Source organism: Dicentrarchus labrax, unplaced genomic scaffold (genome assembly GCF_905237075.1).
Source record: "Dicentrarchus labrax unplaced genomic scaffold, dlabrax2021, whole genome shotgun sequence".
Classification (NCBI taxonomy): Eukaryota; Metazoa; Chordata; class Actinopteri; family Moronidae; genus Dicentrarchus; species Dicentrarchus labrax.
The window spans coordinates 25,008,744-25,026,141 of NW_026136720.1; the positions used below are offsets into that span (position 1 = coordinate 25,008,744).

The following is a 17,398-nucleotide window of genomic DNA, read 5'->3' on the forward strand; positions in this document are numbered from 1 at the left end:
GACAAAATAAGATACTTTAAAGGTTTCAGCGTGCATTCAATTAATCAGTTTGGCACTATATACCTTTTACTCATATGTTGACTTATACTTTGTTTTATTCCCTCCTATCTTTTCTGCCACTCTGCTAGCATCTGAGAGAGTAGTTTGGAACGTGGTCATCTGGTCAGATTAGCAGAGATCGTGTCTGCCTGTCCCAGCCTGACCAAACTGGAGTAAGTAACCTTGACCGGCCTGACCTGACCTCCATTCCCAGTTGCTACCATGATCTCGGGGAGGTATTCAGTAAGAGTAAGGCCATGTCTCTACCACCCCATCGACCTTATGACTGTCCTATTGAACTTATCCCAGGGGCATCGATTCCAAAGGGGAGGTTATATTCCATTTCGGGCCCTGAGAAGGTAGCCATGACTGAGTATTGTAATGGAAAATTTTAATACATTATGATACATTTGTTGTAAACACTTTAATACATTTTTTAATAACCTCACTCTCATGAATTACAGTGTGTGCACTCTATGTAACCTTATGCTTATGAACTATTGTGCGTACAAAAATGTCTAATTGTTTCAAGGGTGCCCTCAGCACCTGGTTCTTCTCCCACATGATGAAAATTGACAGTCAACCTGTGATTACAATGTATCAAATGTTTTACTGTCGCTATGGGAGGAGAGGATGAATTCTCTAGAGACTGGCTCCAGACATCTCCCTTTTGTTCAAGGTTATGATGTTCGTTAACGTCCAACTGTTATCTACTATGTACCACCTGCTTTGTTTCTCTTTCTTCAATAAATATGGGTGCAGCTCTGAGAAGGGAGTTCTTCTCATGCTAACAAGCTGAGAGGCTCACTCTGTACAGAGTTACACCCGGGTGAAAAGACAAACTGATTGACTTTGTCTAATTCTTGCATCTCACATGAATGGGCTGAATTGAATTTCCACCACAAACTTGGCGTCACGAACAGGATTTCTCGGTGACCGCCTGGACTCGAGTAGCTCCTGCTGCTGGACTCCTTGGGACAACGGTGACTGATCATCTGGAGAAAAGCTTCCACCTCTACCTCCTTAGTCTGAAGAGAAGAGAGGACCGTTGACCGGGGGAGACCGGGTCGTCCCCGCAGAGATCCAACGGACCGATTGGGTCAGAAAAAGGAATCAACGGCCTAATCCGGTGAGATGTAAAGTTTCTAAAAGGCAATATTAGAATTTTTGAGTTCTGAAAAAAGGTTATATAAAAAGGCATTTTGTTTGTGTATTTGAAACGTCATACATGTCACTATAGTCCACGTCTGTATCTGACTTTAAGTGGTACAGAAAACCACAGTGGTCTGGGACCACCGGCAGAGGCCGCGGGGAAAGTTTTAATGCATTTTAACCCCGAATCCAAATAAGAAACCGCAACTCACGGAGACGTCTGTGTTTTAAAAGTGACGGACAAGAGATCCGGGCACAAAAGTGACGGACAAGAGATCCGGGCACAAAAAGAGTACTCAAAATGGGAAACAGAGAAAGTAGAGAAGGACAACCTCCTCCAGAGGGGCCTATGGTGGACATAATGACGAACAAATACACAGAGAAAAGTGTGAAACACCTTAGATGTTGGACTCAAGATTTCGGCTTCCCGATGGGAGGCTCATTCAGTAAAACAGAGTTACAGAAACTCAAGCTGCAGTTGGAAAAGAAAGAGGGAGAGCTAAGAAAGAAAAAGAGAGTAGAAACAAAGGACTTAGACGAGATAGATAGCCACAGAAAGTGTTTAAAAATGTGGGAAGAAGAAGCAGAACACAGGGAAAGAAAACAGTTGCAAAGTCAGATGGCTAAGATGAATGTGACAGATGATGAGAGACATGACAAGGTGAAACCTAAGAAATCTCTTTATCCTTCCCTCTCAGGTCACAAAGGTCCTCTCCTCGACTCGTACCCTCCACCGCAGCCACCACCACCACCACCGTACCAACAACCACATTCGTCAAGCCAGTTCATGCCCGCGCCACAGCAACAGATGGCCCCGCCACAGTTCCCAGCACACACCGACAGAGGAGCAGAGGGGGGGAGCCACCCGATGAGCCCAGACTCTACAATGTCCGACTTCTCCAGCTTCTCTCCTCATTACACCCGATCACGCACAGCCTTCCAAGTGCCAATGATCCAAGTCATGGGACAAGAAGGTCCCCAGGTGGTGTTTGGACCATGGACAGACCAGGACATGATGGAGGCCCTCGCTCACCTTCCTGAGCCCGAGGCATCAGGCTCAAAGTTTGCTGCTGCCCTGGAAGAGTTCTGTGCAGAATTTCAACCCACTGTTCCAGAAATCCGACGGCTCCTACTCAAAAAGATGGGTCCTACAAACTACAGCAAAATCAAGGGAGCCTGCGAAGGCGACCAACGACTGGTTAACGCCAAATATGATCACGTGGACAACAATGCATACAGAGGACAGGTCGCCACCATCCACGCCGCCATTAAAGCTGCCTTTCCAGAACGAGTGGACATGTTAAAAATCACCTCCTGCAAACAAAAGCCTGGAGAAACAATAAGTGACTTTTATCACCGACTGTACCAAATTTTCAATGAAAACAGCGGCATCCCTGAACCACCTCAATTGGGGGATGTACCCGGGTTCTGGGAAACACACCTACGCCACTGTTTCCTAAATGGACTGCAACCCGCACTTAAAGCTGAAGTAGAACGCAGTTGCGTGGGTGTCGACGACGCCAGACTCATTGAGGTGAGGAGGCATGCGGAACATGCACAAAGAAATCAGAACCAGAACAAGGCCAGAGAAGGTGCTCAAAAGGACAAACAGCGTCACCAAGCACAGCTCACAATGATGCGAGCTGTGACAGACGCACATCAAAGTCTGAGGGGCCATGGCAGAGGCCGAGGAGGATATGGACGTGGGCGAGGACGCGGAGGCGGACGCCCAGATTGGGGAACATGGTCCACCGAATGCTTTATTTGTGGACAACAGGGACACTGGGCAAGAGACTGTCAGGATAACCCAGACAACTACGGTGGACCCCACAAACCTAGGGCTCACTCCGATTGAGAGGCGGTTGGACGGGCACGGGGAGAGGAGACGAGCTGTGATCCTGCCTGCACATCATTAAAGGGAAGTGAAACACACACACACACACGCAATGAAGAATCGCTTTCTGCCCTAACCACATCTGCTACACACACACACACACACACAGACAGAGAGAAAGTAGAGCAGGCAATTGCTCACTTAGAACAGCGCATGCAAAAAACACCTTTAACAGGCACATATGTAAAATACAGTACAGAACCTTTCCAACGTATGCCCGAAACAGAGTTAACTATAAAAGGGAAGCAGATGACATTTCTAGTGGATTCAGGGGCAACTTATTCAGTCATTCAGGAAAAGTACTTAACAAATGTGAAAATGAGCGGAAATTTCGTCCATACACAGGGGGCTACGGGAGCTACTGTTAAAGAAAAATTCACTGTGCCACTGCAATGTTCAAACACTATTGATGGAGATACAGTCTCAACAAAACATAGTTTTTTACTGTCCCCACATTGCCCCATAAATTTGATGGGCAGAGATCTCATGCTAACGTTAAACATTAGTTTGGAGTCTACTCCTGACGGTCTGAAAGTGGTGCGCCGACACCATGCACTCTCCATGGTCCAATATAGCGCAAAAATCCCTCTGTATGTGTATCAGTGGAGAATACAATACCCCATTGCCACAAACCTGGTCAGACAGGCCACACAGTTAGTGCCCCGTCATGCTGACTTTATGAGAGCTGAAAGCTTACATTGTACAGCCTATGTGTCTGAGGGTCCAGATAATGATTTTGAGGAACATTTTTATCATGATTTGAATGATGTTTTGTGTACCTCCACCCTGTTTTGGTCAGGGTGGAGGTGTGACTGTCCTATTGAACTTATCCCAGGGGCATCGATTCCAAAGGGGAGGTTATATTCCATTTCGGGCCCTGAGAAGGTAGCCATGACTGAGTATATTGAGGCAGGGTTTTTCTTTGTGGGTAAAAAAGATGGTTCCCTGAGACCCTGTATTGACTATGGACCTCTAAATGACATTACCATTAAGAATCGGTACCCTCTGCCTCTCATGTCATCTGCCTTTGAACAACTGCAACAGGCCAAGATTTTTACAAAGCAAACCTGAGAAACGCATATCACCTGATCCGCATTAGAGAGGGGGATGAGTGGAAGACTGGTTTTAACACTCCTTCAGGGCATTATGAATACCTGGTAATGCCATTTGGACTGACCAATGCTCCTGCAGTATTTCAGGCCCTAATCAATGACGTACTGAGGGAATTCCTCAACCAGTTTGTGTTTGTCTATTTGGATGACATCCTGATCTTCTCCCCAGATAAAGATTCTCATGTTGATCATGTCCGCCAGGTTCTCCAGCGCCTGCTGCAGAACCAGCTTTATGTTAAAGCAGAAAAAAGTGAATTTCATGCCAAATCTGTGTCTCTCCTGGGCTTTATCAAATGGACCCGGCTAAAGTTAGCGCTGTGGCTCAGTGGCCTACACCTGATAATCGCAAGAAGGTCCAGCAATTTCTGGGCTTTGCTAACTTCTACAGGCGGTTTATCAGAAACTGCAGCGCAATAGCCTCTCCTCTTCATGTTCTCACATCTCCTCAAGCTCCATTCCTGTGGTCTTCTCAAGCTGAGGAGGCCTTCACCCGGCTCAAGGAGATGTTCACCACCGCTCCCGTTCTCACGGTTCCAGACCCCAGTCGGCAGTTTGTGGTGGAGGTGGATGCCTCCAACGAAGGAGTAGGGGCGGTTCTCTCGCAGCGCTCTGCCAAGGACCACAAGCTGCATCCATGTGCCTTTCTGTCCAGGAAGCTTTCACCAGCAGAGCGGAACTATGATGTCGGTAACCGTGAGTTACTTGCTGTGAAGATAGCATTGGAAGAATGGAGACATTGGTTAGAGGGGGCCCAACATCCATTTGTGGTTCGGACCGATCATAAGAACCTTGAGTATATTCGCAAGGCCAAGCGTTTGAATTCCCGCCAAGCCAGATGGTTTTTTACCGTTTTGATTTTACCTTGTCTTACAGGCCGGGGTCCCGGAACACCAAGCCTGATGCCTTGTCTCGTCTGTTTGACCCCGAGCCTGCTGCCAAGGAACCTGAGCCCATCCTACCACGACACCGTGTGGTAGGAGCAGTAACATGGCAGATAGAATCTGAGGTGAAGCGGGCTAATGGTGAGAACACTACACCTAGTGGTTGTCCGGCAAATCCCCTGTTTGTCCCTGTTGCTTTGCATCCACAGGTGATTCACTGGGCTCACACCTCTTGGCTTACCTGCCATCCGGGAATCAAGAGAACGATGTACGCCATCCAACAAAGGTTCTGGCGGCCCTCCATGGAACATGAGGTCCGGGAGTATGTGGAGGCGTGTCCTGTCTGTGCCAGGAACAAGACCTCCTCCCATGCTCGGATGGGACTGCTGCAACCTCTCCCGATACCCAGTCGACCATGGGCTGAGATTTCATTGGACTTTGTCACAGGGCTCCCAGTCTCCCAAGGTAACGCCACTGTTCTTACAGTGGTGGACAGATTCTCTAAGATGACTCATTTTATTGCCTTGCCAAAACTGCCGTCCGCCAAAGAGACGGCAGAAATCATGTTAAATAATGTCTTTCGCATCCAAATTATAGTTTTTCATGCATTATTAATGATTTTATTGATCATTGTGATCATCATGTGAAAATCAGTAACGATTATTTGATGATTGGTCCACAGGTTCAAGAACAATTTGCTACAGTCGGATTCGATTGAAGACTATGTGAAACTGTTGAACAGCAGCGAGAGAGGAATCAGTGTCAGGTGAGAATCAATTCAGTAGATGTAGCATGTGCTGTGTGCTGCTGAAGAGAAGAATCAAACAAGACACTTATCACACAGTCCATATTGCTTTTTACTGTGTTTCTGTCCATATAGCTGAATTAAACAGTGTCCATGTGCTGCATTCTATTGTTGAAACACTGAGCTGCATTACCCTCTCTCTTCTTTGTCAGTTTTGAGGAGCGTTGGATCAGATCTGAGGAGGCTGTATGTTTGGTGTGTCGCTGTCTGAAGCTCAACGGTAACATACACCATCAGGTGAGATATGCAAATCAGCATGTTGGACAACTGTACACTCGTTCTAGTGAAACCCATACCTATTCACACTCACTGTAGATTACCCCCATTAAACCATATACCTACACATTTACTTTGCAGGGTTCACCAAACCACGCTACACCTGTCTCTGATGAAGTCCAATGAACTGACTTCAGTCAGGTAATGTCTCAGATTGCATATTTAAATGAATGTCCCCCTCCACTTTAACAATGTGTTTAGCTTATTGTTCCTTCTCTTGGATGTTTGAGCTTTACTGTGCAGAATGATGTATGTACTAGAAGGCTGTTTTTACATTCATCTCCTGTAGAGAGTTTTAACATGTACAGTATAAGCTAGACTCACAAGCCAGTGGCCACTCTCGCTGCCATTCTACTTTGCATTTAGAAATCCCCTGACAATTGGTAGGTGCTCCAATATCACAAGACTACATCACAACTAGTATGGAAGCCAGTCTGTACTATATCAGATTAATTATTAATATATTTTTCTTAATATTTGTCAGGAGGGGATATTTTATTATCTTACCCCTGCAGTTGAAATGCACAACTTTATCCCACATTATCACGGCAGTGGTCCTTTCTCTTGAAAACAAATAAAGCAGAAGTTGCACTGTTAAGATTGTCATACATAAACAAGATTTTGTTTCAAAGGCTTATGAATTTAATCAACAACTCTGGAGGAAGTAGTAAAGCCAAATGTTATTTGTCTAAGTAGCTGATGACAGCAGGAAAAATACTTGTCCTGCAGGATATAGGTGTTAATCTCTCCTCTCCTCTCCTCTCCCCCCCAGCCTTGTGGACTGTGCAGTAGAGGGGCACCAGCTTACATCGATGACAAGCATTATCCAGAAGTGTCCTTTACTGACAGAGCTAGAGTTAGTATTATAGTAATATAATATTCACATTCACTCAGTGTACGTATTTGTAAAAAAAAAAAAAAGAGAAACAAACATGTATGTTGTCATTATTCGTAGTATTTCTCACAACAGCCTGGGTATAGAGGGAGCTGAGTTCCTCTGTTCTGTTCTGCCTTTGCTGCCAAATCTCAAGTCTCTTGGGTGAGAACTGCACTTTTATTACTACTACAAATTGCCTGTTTTATAGTTGTAGCATGACAAGCATCTACTGTGATCTTTTGCAGTATTGGTTCCAAAGAGCCGAGTTTGACTGTGGTTCAGAAGCTCTCAGAGGCCTTGCTGCAGGCTACAGCCATTCAGTGCCTAAAGTGAGCAACACATACACATTTCATTACTTGTCTGGAGCATTCTCGTTTTGTTTCCTCTCACTGTCTTCATTAATAGTTTATTCTATCTGGGTATAATTGTCTAGTGCATTATAGGCCTTTCAGGTGGCCTGGGAGCATTCACAATCAAGCTTTCTCTTTAGTTATGGGCCAAGCATCAAACACTTGTATTGACGCTATAGACTTATTGTCATATCTCCAGTTATCTTGCAAATAATTCCGGTATTTCATGGCTCTTTTTTTCTACCTTGACACGCATGATAACTCTACCCCACATTGTTTTAATTTGATTGCATAACACAACATTCATAAATTGAAGTGAATTTCATGAAGTGAAATCTTCCTTTTTACTCTACCAGTCTGTCAGGTCATGTGATTGATGACACAGCAGCTCAGATTATGACCACAATGTTGCCCCGTCTACGGTTACTCAAGTAAGCATTTCACATTCAGCATAATAGTATTATAAGTAGGTGTGATAATGTCACAGGAAGTTATGGACATAATGTGGTTTGCAGAGAGTGTTTCAACCATCTCATAGAGCATATGAAACCTAGACAATGGTATCATTTGATTTGTCTTTTCTAGCCTGTCTCACTGTGCCTGGTCAGCGGCTGGAGGGCTGCAGCTCATCAAAGCACTGGGAGAATGTGTCAGTCTGGAGGGCCTTTGGTAATATATAAATTATAATGTATATATGTATATGATTGAAGACTGCAAAAGTGTCTTGAAGTTCTAAATGTGTCTTTGTGTGTGTGTGTCTGTGATTCTCTGAACACCCCAAGTCTGGACTCTTTGCAGCTGAATGAGAAGAGCATGATGTGTCTAGCACAAGCACTAAAGAATATCATCTCTATTTGCAGTCTCAAGTAAGAAACAGAATCTGGTTTACTGTAGCAGTCCCATTAGAACTGGATGTACCCAATCCCATATGAGAGTTTTTGACATAAGGTTTCACTCTTGGCAAGATCCTTTGTATCAAAATGTATTCAGAATCTGACCTTTCCAAGTGATAAGTATAATATGGCCTGTTAATAGCTATTCATTATGTGGCCCCTAAGGATTTATTTGCTGCACAACGTGGAGCTAAGTTTGCAAAGCTATTTCTGGTGGACGTCTTTACATTTACTGCGTCAGTCATACTGACACTCTTTACTCACACACATATCCAGCACCACTCTAATAATCTGGTCTATTTATGATAGCATGCATTTGCTGACACTGTCGCTGCCAAAAGGCTGCTTCGCTGCTCGAGTTACAGCCACCGTTGCTGCAGCTCGTCATTCCAACATGTCATCAGCTCCACATGAAGCTTATCATAATTCCCCCCTCCCCCCTTGGGGGAAATTACGACTCCCATTTCTCTCATAGTGATAACCTGTAAAGTGTTGCTCACTGATGAGTTGGAAGGTCAGAACTTTGATGGCAAATGCCAATGCTGTTTATACAGTTTGTAAATACATCATATCATATTTACATGGATTTATCCCCTCACTTAATACATTGGAAACAGGGGCGGACTGGGACAATAATTCAGACCGGGAATTTGATGCCATCCCAGGCCACCACCACCTGATTAAAGCAAAACACCAAGAGTGAGTTAGGTTGGTGATACTGATGTAAGAGTGTAAAATAATAAAGTTTCGGTTTCTTTCCCCTACAAAATAAATGTTTCTGTTGTGCTGCAATAACCTGTACTCAAATCACATAAACTGAAATTATGTTCACTTGCATTATGCAGGTGAACATAATTTCTATTTAATTTGCTACTACACTTTTAAAGTGCAGGCTACACATTTTATAGTGTAGTAGTAGATTAAATAAAATAGGTTACACCATCATCCACCTAAACTTGAGACCAATCCTATTTTTAATGTAACATTTGTTTTATTAAGTCAGTTTTAGCCCCATCAGCTTCCACAAAGTGGAACTAACCTCCTCATTAAGCTAGTCGTGCTGGATAGGCTATGATTGTGCGTCTGTTGTCACCACTAGTGTTTAATGTCTTAGCTGCTCCCATACTGACAAACATGTCAGTTATTTTACAGCACTTAGCTGCATTTGTGGCCAGTGCTTTTAGCTTTTTAAGCCTCTCCTTCTCTGCTCCACCTTTCCTCTTGGGCTGTCGATCTCGCTCCATTTTTCATAGCCATTTCGGTGGCCAGCCCACCGGGAAATGTCCCGGTGCTCCTGATGGCCAGTCTGCCACTGATTGGAACCAGTATGACTTGGTTGAACAGAACATTTGACCATTTGTTTGTCCAATGCTGTTTATACAGTTTGTAAATACATCAATCATCATATTATATTTACATGGATTTAACTTAATACATTGGAACCAATATTACAGTTTCACAGGGGGTCTGATTTCTTGGTTGAACCGTACTTTTGACCATTTGTTTTTTGTGTGTGTGTTTGCTTTTGCCAGGCTAAACAAGATTTCCACAGCACCGGGGCAATCAGGAGCAAATGGTTTATTAGATCTCCTCACTACCATGGAGGGACTCACACGAATGGAAGAGAGAGTGAGTTCTTCTCCACTGAATAAAGTACACATGGCTGCACATAAAACAAATGCTATAAACCTTATTTTAGTCCGTCATAAAAGAAACATTGCCATCGGTGATGCTGGATCATCTGTTGCTCCTCGTGTCATTTCGGGCTGGAGGATGGCTGATAGAGGAATAGAGCAGCTGACCAGAGTCCTTCCTGTCTGGACGGAGCTCAGGAAGGTCAGGTAGGAAGGAAGGCCCTGTTGGCAACAAAAAGGGTAGATGAACCCTTTGATAGGGTGCAAAGTGACATTCACTCAAAACATGCTGACCATTTTGTTGGACTGTCATCACCTTCTTTATGTGATCAGCTGTTTCCATTTGGCAGCTGGTTCTTACTTTCCAAGTGAGGGACTGACAGCCACAAAGCCTGATGGGCTTCATTAGCTAAAACTGTGGTTGTAATTATTTATTACATGCTGTATTACATATCTTGTACAGTGTCCTGTGGCTGTAAATTGCTTCCTGGCTCCTAATCAAGTCACTATGTAAAGAATTTCTGAACATTACTGACTTTAGCACCACCCAGTGGTAGTATCAGAAGACACTGTGGCAGACAGCAATGGATGCTGCCTGAGACAAAACAGAAACATCTTATTTTACATTTAATGTCTGTGTTTGTGTGTGTCTTCCAGTCTCTCTGAGAACCTTATAAGCGATGAATCAGACAAGCTACTGGAGGCTTTGAACAGCTGTAGTCACCTTGAAGAGCTCCAGTAAGGACATGATGACATTCCTTATATGGAGCTCATTCCTTTAGAGGCTGTTTTGGAAAATCAATGGAACACCTTGTAAGAGGTGACATGTAAAATTCGGTCACATATTCATTCACATTTGCTCTACTTGTATGCATGGCTAAAGAAGCTATATTATGTACAAAGGAAGAAAAAAGGGGACTGGAGCTCACTGATTTGTAATGCATAAATAATCAGCCTCGAGTATAGGTGCAATTGTCAATTGGATAATTGGTAGAGGATATCAAATCTATGGAATGATGAATCCAAGGTGGGAGTTGCCATGCACTATCATAACATCAGAAACAAAAGATAGAAGTGCAAAATGTACAATTATAAGTTAGAGGAGATGGTGGTGACATTTTTATCAGCTCAGTGTTTCCCCGATTACCTTCAAACGTTCTCTCAAAATCTGACACCTCATTTACACCTGGTATTAAACTGCAATCTGTATCCGGTGATCTTGCCTTCGGGTTACACCTGGTATTTTTTGATGCATTCTCGTTATCCTCATTGAGATTGGCTCGCTGTCCCCCAGAGCAAAACTTTCACCTGAGCAATTACAGTGCATACAGAAAGTATTCAGCGCTTCACTTTTTCCACATTATGTTACAGCCTTATTCCAAAATGGATTAAATTCATTTTTTTCCTCGAAATTGTACACATAATACCCCATAATGACAACTTAAAAAAGTTTGTTTGAGATTTTTACTAATTTATTAAAAATAAAAAACGAAGAAATCACTTGTACATAAGTATTCACAGCCTTTGCGATCAAGCTCAAAATTGAGCTCAGGTGCATTCTGTTTCCACTGATCATATTGAGATGTTTCTGCAGCTTAATTGGAGTCCACCTGTGGTAAATTCAGTTGATTGGACATGATTTGGAAAGGCACACACCTGTCTATATAAGGTCCCACAGTTAACAGTGCATGTCAGACCACAAAACAAGCATGAAGTTGAAGGAATTGTCTGAGACAGGATTGTCTTGAGGCACATATCTGGGCAAGGGTACAGATTAGCCAATTGTTTCAAAAATGGGTTCATTACTCAAAGCTTCAGTTACAGTGACCTGCAGTCAAATTAGGCAGGCTGGTTGGTGGACAGGAGGCTTTTAATTATATACTCGCTCTTGCTCTCGCTCTCTCTCCAGTGTTGGAGAAACTGTAGAAAACACCTTTTGTTCTGAAGCGTCTTTGCTTTGATTACCCTTGGATTTAAAGTATCCTTGCTTTGAAAATTTTTATCTATATCATGTTCTATTTACAAATAAAGATGATGAATGTGTGTATTGTGTTATTGAGGAGAGAATGCTTGGAAATATGGCATAGGTTGGGTGTGCTTGTGTAACTATGGCGGGGGGGATGGGGAACACTCAAAGGTTTTTATTATGGTACATCATTTATTCAACAGTTTTTGGGTTGAGCCGGTTTCTTTTCTTGCTCACAATTTCTTCACATTTGCGGTTAGAAAGTGTTAAAGGCGCTCAAATTCAAAACTGTCTCAACTTGTCACCTGTTCGAGACGAGGCAGTACCAGTGAATCTTTCTAAACCGTGTGATCGGGGAAGAGGGCGTTAGTTAGGGAGGTGACCAATAACCCAATGGTTATACACTCCAGGGTTTCTCTGTGGAGAGAGGAGAACCTTCCAGAAGGACAACCATCGCTGCAGGACTCCACCAATCAGGCCTGTATGGTAGAGTAGCCAGACAGAAGCCAGTCCTTAGTAAGAGGCACATGGCAGCCCGCCTGGAGTTTGCCAAAAGGCACCTGAAAGACTCTCAGACCATGAGAAACAAAATTCTCTGGTCTGATGAGACAAAGATCGAACTCTTTGGTGTGAATGCCAAGCGTTATATTTGGAGGACACCAGGCACCGCTCATCACCTTGCCAATACCATCCCTACAGTGAAGCATGGTGGTGGCAGCATCATGCTGTGGGGATGTTTTTCAGTGGCAGGAACTGGGAGACTAGTCATGATTGAGGGAAAGACGAATGCAGCAATGTACAGAGACATCCTGGAAGAAAACCTGCTCCAGAGCACTCTTGACCTCAGACTGGGGCGACGGTTCATCTTTCAACAGGACAACGACCCTAAGCACACAGCCAAGATATCGAAGGAGTGGCTTCAGGACAACTCTGTGAATGTCCAAGAGTGGCCCAGCCAGAGCCCAGACTTGAAGCCCATTGAACATCTCTGGAGGGATCTGAAAATGGCTGTGCACCGACGCTCCCCATCCAACCTGATGGAGCTTGAGAGGTTCTGTAAAGAGGACTGGGCGAAACTAGCCATAGATAGGTGTGCCAAGCTTGTGGCTTCATATTCCAAAAGACTTGAGGCTGTAATTGCTGCCAAAGGTGCCACAACAAAGTATTGGGCAAAGGCTGTGAATACTTGTGTACATATTATATTTTTGCAAACATTTAAAAATACCTTTTTCATGTTGTCATTATGGGGTATTGTGTGTAGACTTTTGAGGAAAAAAATTAATTTAATCCATTTTGGAATAAGGCTGTAACATGATGAAATGTGGAAAAAGTGAAGCGCTGTGAATACTTTCCGTATGCACTGTAGATTGGTGGCAGATCAGCCCCATGCTCCCTTAAAAAAACTGTGAATCAGAGGAAACTGTCTGGAGCAAATTCTTAATTATTTTTCCTCTTTTCTAAATTCAGCAGATATAATGAGTTATTCCTTTATTTATATAAAAAAAATTGTGTCAATTACTCCAAGTGTGTTGCAATCTGGCATGTTGGCTACTCTGTTTCTAGATAAATTATATCCATTGTTAAAAGCAGATCAGCACAGATCAGTGAAACACACACAGTTGCACACAGTTATTTCTTATTGTATATCATTCGTTTTTCCCACTCGTATTGCTTTCCTCTTTCCTGCACTTGGTTTGAATAAAATATCTTTTGGCTTTTTCATGACACAGAATAGACATATAATTTGTAATTGTGTGTCTCTGTCAGTCTTCCTGCTTGCTCACGCTAAAAACAAATAGTCAGTTATGTTGTGTACAGATGGCAGCATGTTGTACAGATTTCACACCAACCTAAGATCTGCATACAGTGCGAGCCGGATGGGATCAGGATGATCACGTTTCGATCCCAACGCATTTACACCTTGTATTAACTGCCATCACCTTATCCATTATCTGGACAATGTGTCCGGTACACATAATTTTATTACCAGTTCTAAATCGGGTGTGAGAGACTGACTGGTTCATTCTGACATCAGAAAACAAACCCTGTCTCCTGGTTGTCTTGTTAACCTACAGGGTTTTCCACTATGGCCTCTGTGCACAAGGTTCTAACAGTGGCAGACAGTTTGACATCATTAATATAATATACCCCTTACAAATGATACCAAACGTGGTATAAAATATTGACAATTGCAAAATGTTTTTTTTGTTGGTGGTGGTCTTGCAGTCTTCTGTAGTAAATGTTATAGGCAACTGCAGCTTTTTACTCTTGGCCACAAGTGCCATCTTGTGGCCAAAAGCAATATAGCACCAGATTCAACTGCACACTGCTAGTGTTCCATATAATCTTAAAATTTTGTCTTATTTGTTATTGTATTATTTTTCTCGTGTGTACTGTGGTTAAAGAGAAGAAAGTATTTTCTCCTGCATCAGTAGAGAATTAAAACATGTGTTTGTGTGGTCCTCCAGTATGGCCACTAACAGTCTGGGTGATCTCACTGCTGCAAGAATGGCTCTTGTTCTACCATCACTGACACGCATCTCTGTGTTGGAGTAAGTCACACACACATTAAAAATCTCTTACTGACATTTTTTACATTTGTCAAACTTGCGGTTAGATAATCTTTAGTACAATAATAATACAATGTACAATAATCTTTATTCATTTAGGCAGTGGTGGAAAGTAATGAAATACATTTAAGTTCTGACTAATATTAAATAAGACTTACAGCACATTTTCCTGATTATAGTCAGATACTTTCACTTAGAGGACCAGTGTGTAGGATTTAATGGCATCTAGTAGTGAAGTTGCACATTGTAAGCATTTGAATACCGCTCAGCCTTCCAGGTGTGTAGGAGAAACTGTGGCGGTAACAGAAAACATGAAAGACCCTGTCCAGAGCCTTAGTTTGTCCATTCTGGACTACTCTGTAGACAGAGTCATTCTAAGCTAATGAAAACACACCTATTCTTATTTTCAGGTGATTATACTCTAATGAAAACATGTGTTACACACTGGACCTTTAAGTAGCATTTTTACTTCTACCGGTTTTTACAGTGTATATTTTAAGTCTGAATATGTTTTTTCTCCCAGTCTGGAATCAAACAGTGTGAGTGGGGTTGGAGCTGAGGCCCTGGTTAGAGCCTTAAAGTCGTGTCCTGCTCTGCAGCTCATCAGGTAAAGTGTCAACATGTTTGGCTCCTTCAGGCACCTGTAGATTTAGTTTCTCACCTATACTGTCTTCTGATAGCACACTGAATACTGTCACTTTGCTAGTTCATCATGTCTTGTTAATTTGGATTTTTAAAATGTGTTTAAACATTGAGAATATTACATTTGCCTCCACTGTGATTTCAGGCTGTGGAGGAACTAAGTCCCACCTAGTGAAGCCCACAGGCTCAGTCTGAGAGACAGGAGGCTGAATTTCTCTCCTACCTAATGTGGTCTGCATTGTTGGACAGTGGCAGTGCAAAGCAATATTCCAGTTCATGGGAATCTGCAGAGATGAGTGACTGCTTCAGTGGAGTTAAAATGTGTTTTCCCTGCAGTAAGCCCATCAGAAAAGCATGACAGCAAAAGAGGTCCATATACAATGTTTTGCTATCAGTTGTGTATCCAATGACTGCAGCAGCTAGTGTCTAGTATGAAGGGTTAGAACGCCACTATGTGGTCCACTATTTGGTCCACTATGGGGGAGGACTCCTTTAGATGTACATTGTTTGAATATATAGAAGTTAGTATAGAGTTCTCATCCTTTTTGTATTCCCCTAAAGTATTTCGATTTTTTTAATCTCAAGAGCTGCTTGAGGGAAGTGATTGAGTACTTGAGTATTTAAGTACATATGAATGTTAAGGTATTATATTTTGGAAAGCAAACATCTGTTTTTATGCTTATATAAATGAATGACTATGCACTGACTGACCTCTAGTGTCGCGATGGTGAACTGGCGTATTGAGTTAAGTGCAGCAGTGTTGCTGCACTCTTCACGGTGACACGGTGTCTCTTTTTCCATGGTCTATGATTGGTATGGCGATCCTGACGTAGGTGTATTAACACCCTAATCTTAACTAATGTGTCACCAACTGTGACAGACAGCTGGCTGACAGGACACACAGACGGCCATCCTTATATGGCTGCCTTTATACTAATCTAATTATATGACAAAAATGTCATAAAGTCGCTGCTCAGTAACTGCAGTACAGCAGTGTTCCTATATGGTGAATTCAAACTGAGATAAAGTTGGAGTTGCTGTGGGAATATTCTAAAATGATCAAAATAAGCATCAAGAATGATTTTACAGCAACTACTTTAATCACTAGAATAAATTTATGATTCAGAAATTAACATAACATACATAAAGTTCCCATGTATGCACCAGAAATAGATTTGGCAGAATAACCACTGAAGAAACAAAACACTAATTTGAGGTTGTCTGAGACACACTTCTTTATTTTTCTATTTTCTATGTGTGTTTCTGTTGGCAGCTGTAGGTAGGTCGTTCCAAACTGTACATACTGTTCAGTAACACGAACATTGATATCTGATAATGATATAGAGGGACAACCCACAGAGCACATTCTTCAGGATCAGCTGCACCTGTTCAGTCGCGTCACTGCTGTCTCCACTCAGTCCGCCACCCTTCAGCGCCGTGACCTAGAGGCCATGTTGTGAAGGATTCCTTGGTTTCCAACAAGGTTTCCTGAAGATGAGTTGCTGTGTGTATGCAGACTTGGATACTCTGTCACTTTACACTGTAGACTGTAGCACTGTCTTTAGTAGAGGCCACATATGTGAAAACACAATAAATCATGAACTCACAGTGAAGGAAGAGTTCAGAGGGAGCAGCCCCCCCAGTTTAGGTTGTGGTCTTTTTCCAATATGCATATTTATTTCTGCTGTTAACTATGGTGGCCGACAAGGGCAAATGCGCCGCAAACGGCAAAACGCTGCAAACACGGGAATGATGCAAAACCAAAAACACACAAACACATAAAAACAAGTGCAACAAAAAAACGCAGCGACAGAAAAATGCTGCAATCACAGAAACGAAGCAGAAGCAAAAACTTCCCACAAAACAAATGCCAAAGAAAAATGCTGCAAATACCAAAAACACACAAAACCCCAAAACAACTGCAAGATATAAACGCTGCAGATTCACTTTACAAAACGGAAGTGCGCCAGGTCACTAGGGGGACCCTACCTGAGGGATGGACCAGTCCTGTGGGACCAGACCCGAAAGACATGAAGAAGAAGAAAGTTGGCTAAGTTAAGGACAGTAAAAAGTACGCTTTCCTTTTTGTCTTTTTTAAACACTTGGCCGTAATGTTTTTATAATATTATAATGATATATTATTATATTATAGAAGAATTACGGCCAAATGTTTAAGAAAGACAAAAAGGAAAACGTACATTTTTACTTTTTACTTAGCCAACTTTATTTTTCTTCTTCATGTCTTTTGGGTCTTTTTAATGTTTGTATCCAGGTTGAAGTGTCAGTTCTCACATGACAAACTGCTTT

General features: G+C 42.6%; 1 protein-coding gene across 1 annotated transcript in view; it reads left to right on the forward strand.

Moving 5' to 3' along the window:
- LOC127352408 (protein NLRC5-like) overlaps positions 1 to 15,487 on the forward strand; it is a 35,874-nt gene extending 20,387 nt beyond the window's left edge. The window contains 16 exon segments of the mRNA XM_051380745.1: positions 129 to 212; positions 5,761 to 5,844; positions 6,036 to 6,115; positions 6,234 to 6,300; positions 6,932 to 7,015; positions 7,115 to 7,198; positions 7,282 to 7,365; positions 7,743 to 7,817; positions 7,972 to 8,055; positions 8,169 to 8,252; positions 9,812 to 9,906; positions 10,033 to 10,120; positions 10,571 to 10,651; positions 14,348 to 14,431; positions 14,973 to 15,056; positions 15,237 to 15,487. Of these exon segments, the coding sequence (XP_051236705.1) occupies positions 129 to 212; positions 5,761 to 5,844; positions 6,036 to 6,115; positions 6,234 to 6,300; positions 6,932 to 7,015; positions 7,115 to 7,198; positions 7,282 to 7,365; positions 7,743 to 7,817; positions 7,972 to 8,055; positions 8,169 to 8,252; positions 9,812 to 9,906; positions 10,033 to 10,120; positions 10,571 to 10,651; positions 14,348 to 14,431; positions 14,973 to 15,056; positions 15,237 to 15,318 (1,324 nt within the window). The 3' untranslated portion in view covers positions 15,319 to 15,487.
- Positions 15,488 to 17,398: the final 1,911 nt, after the last annotated feature.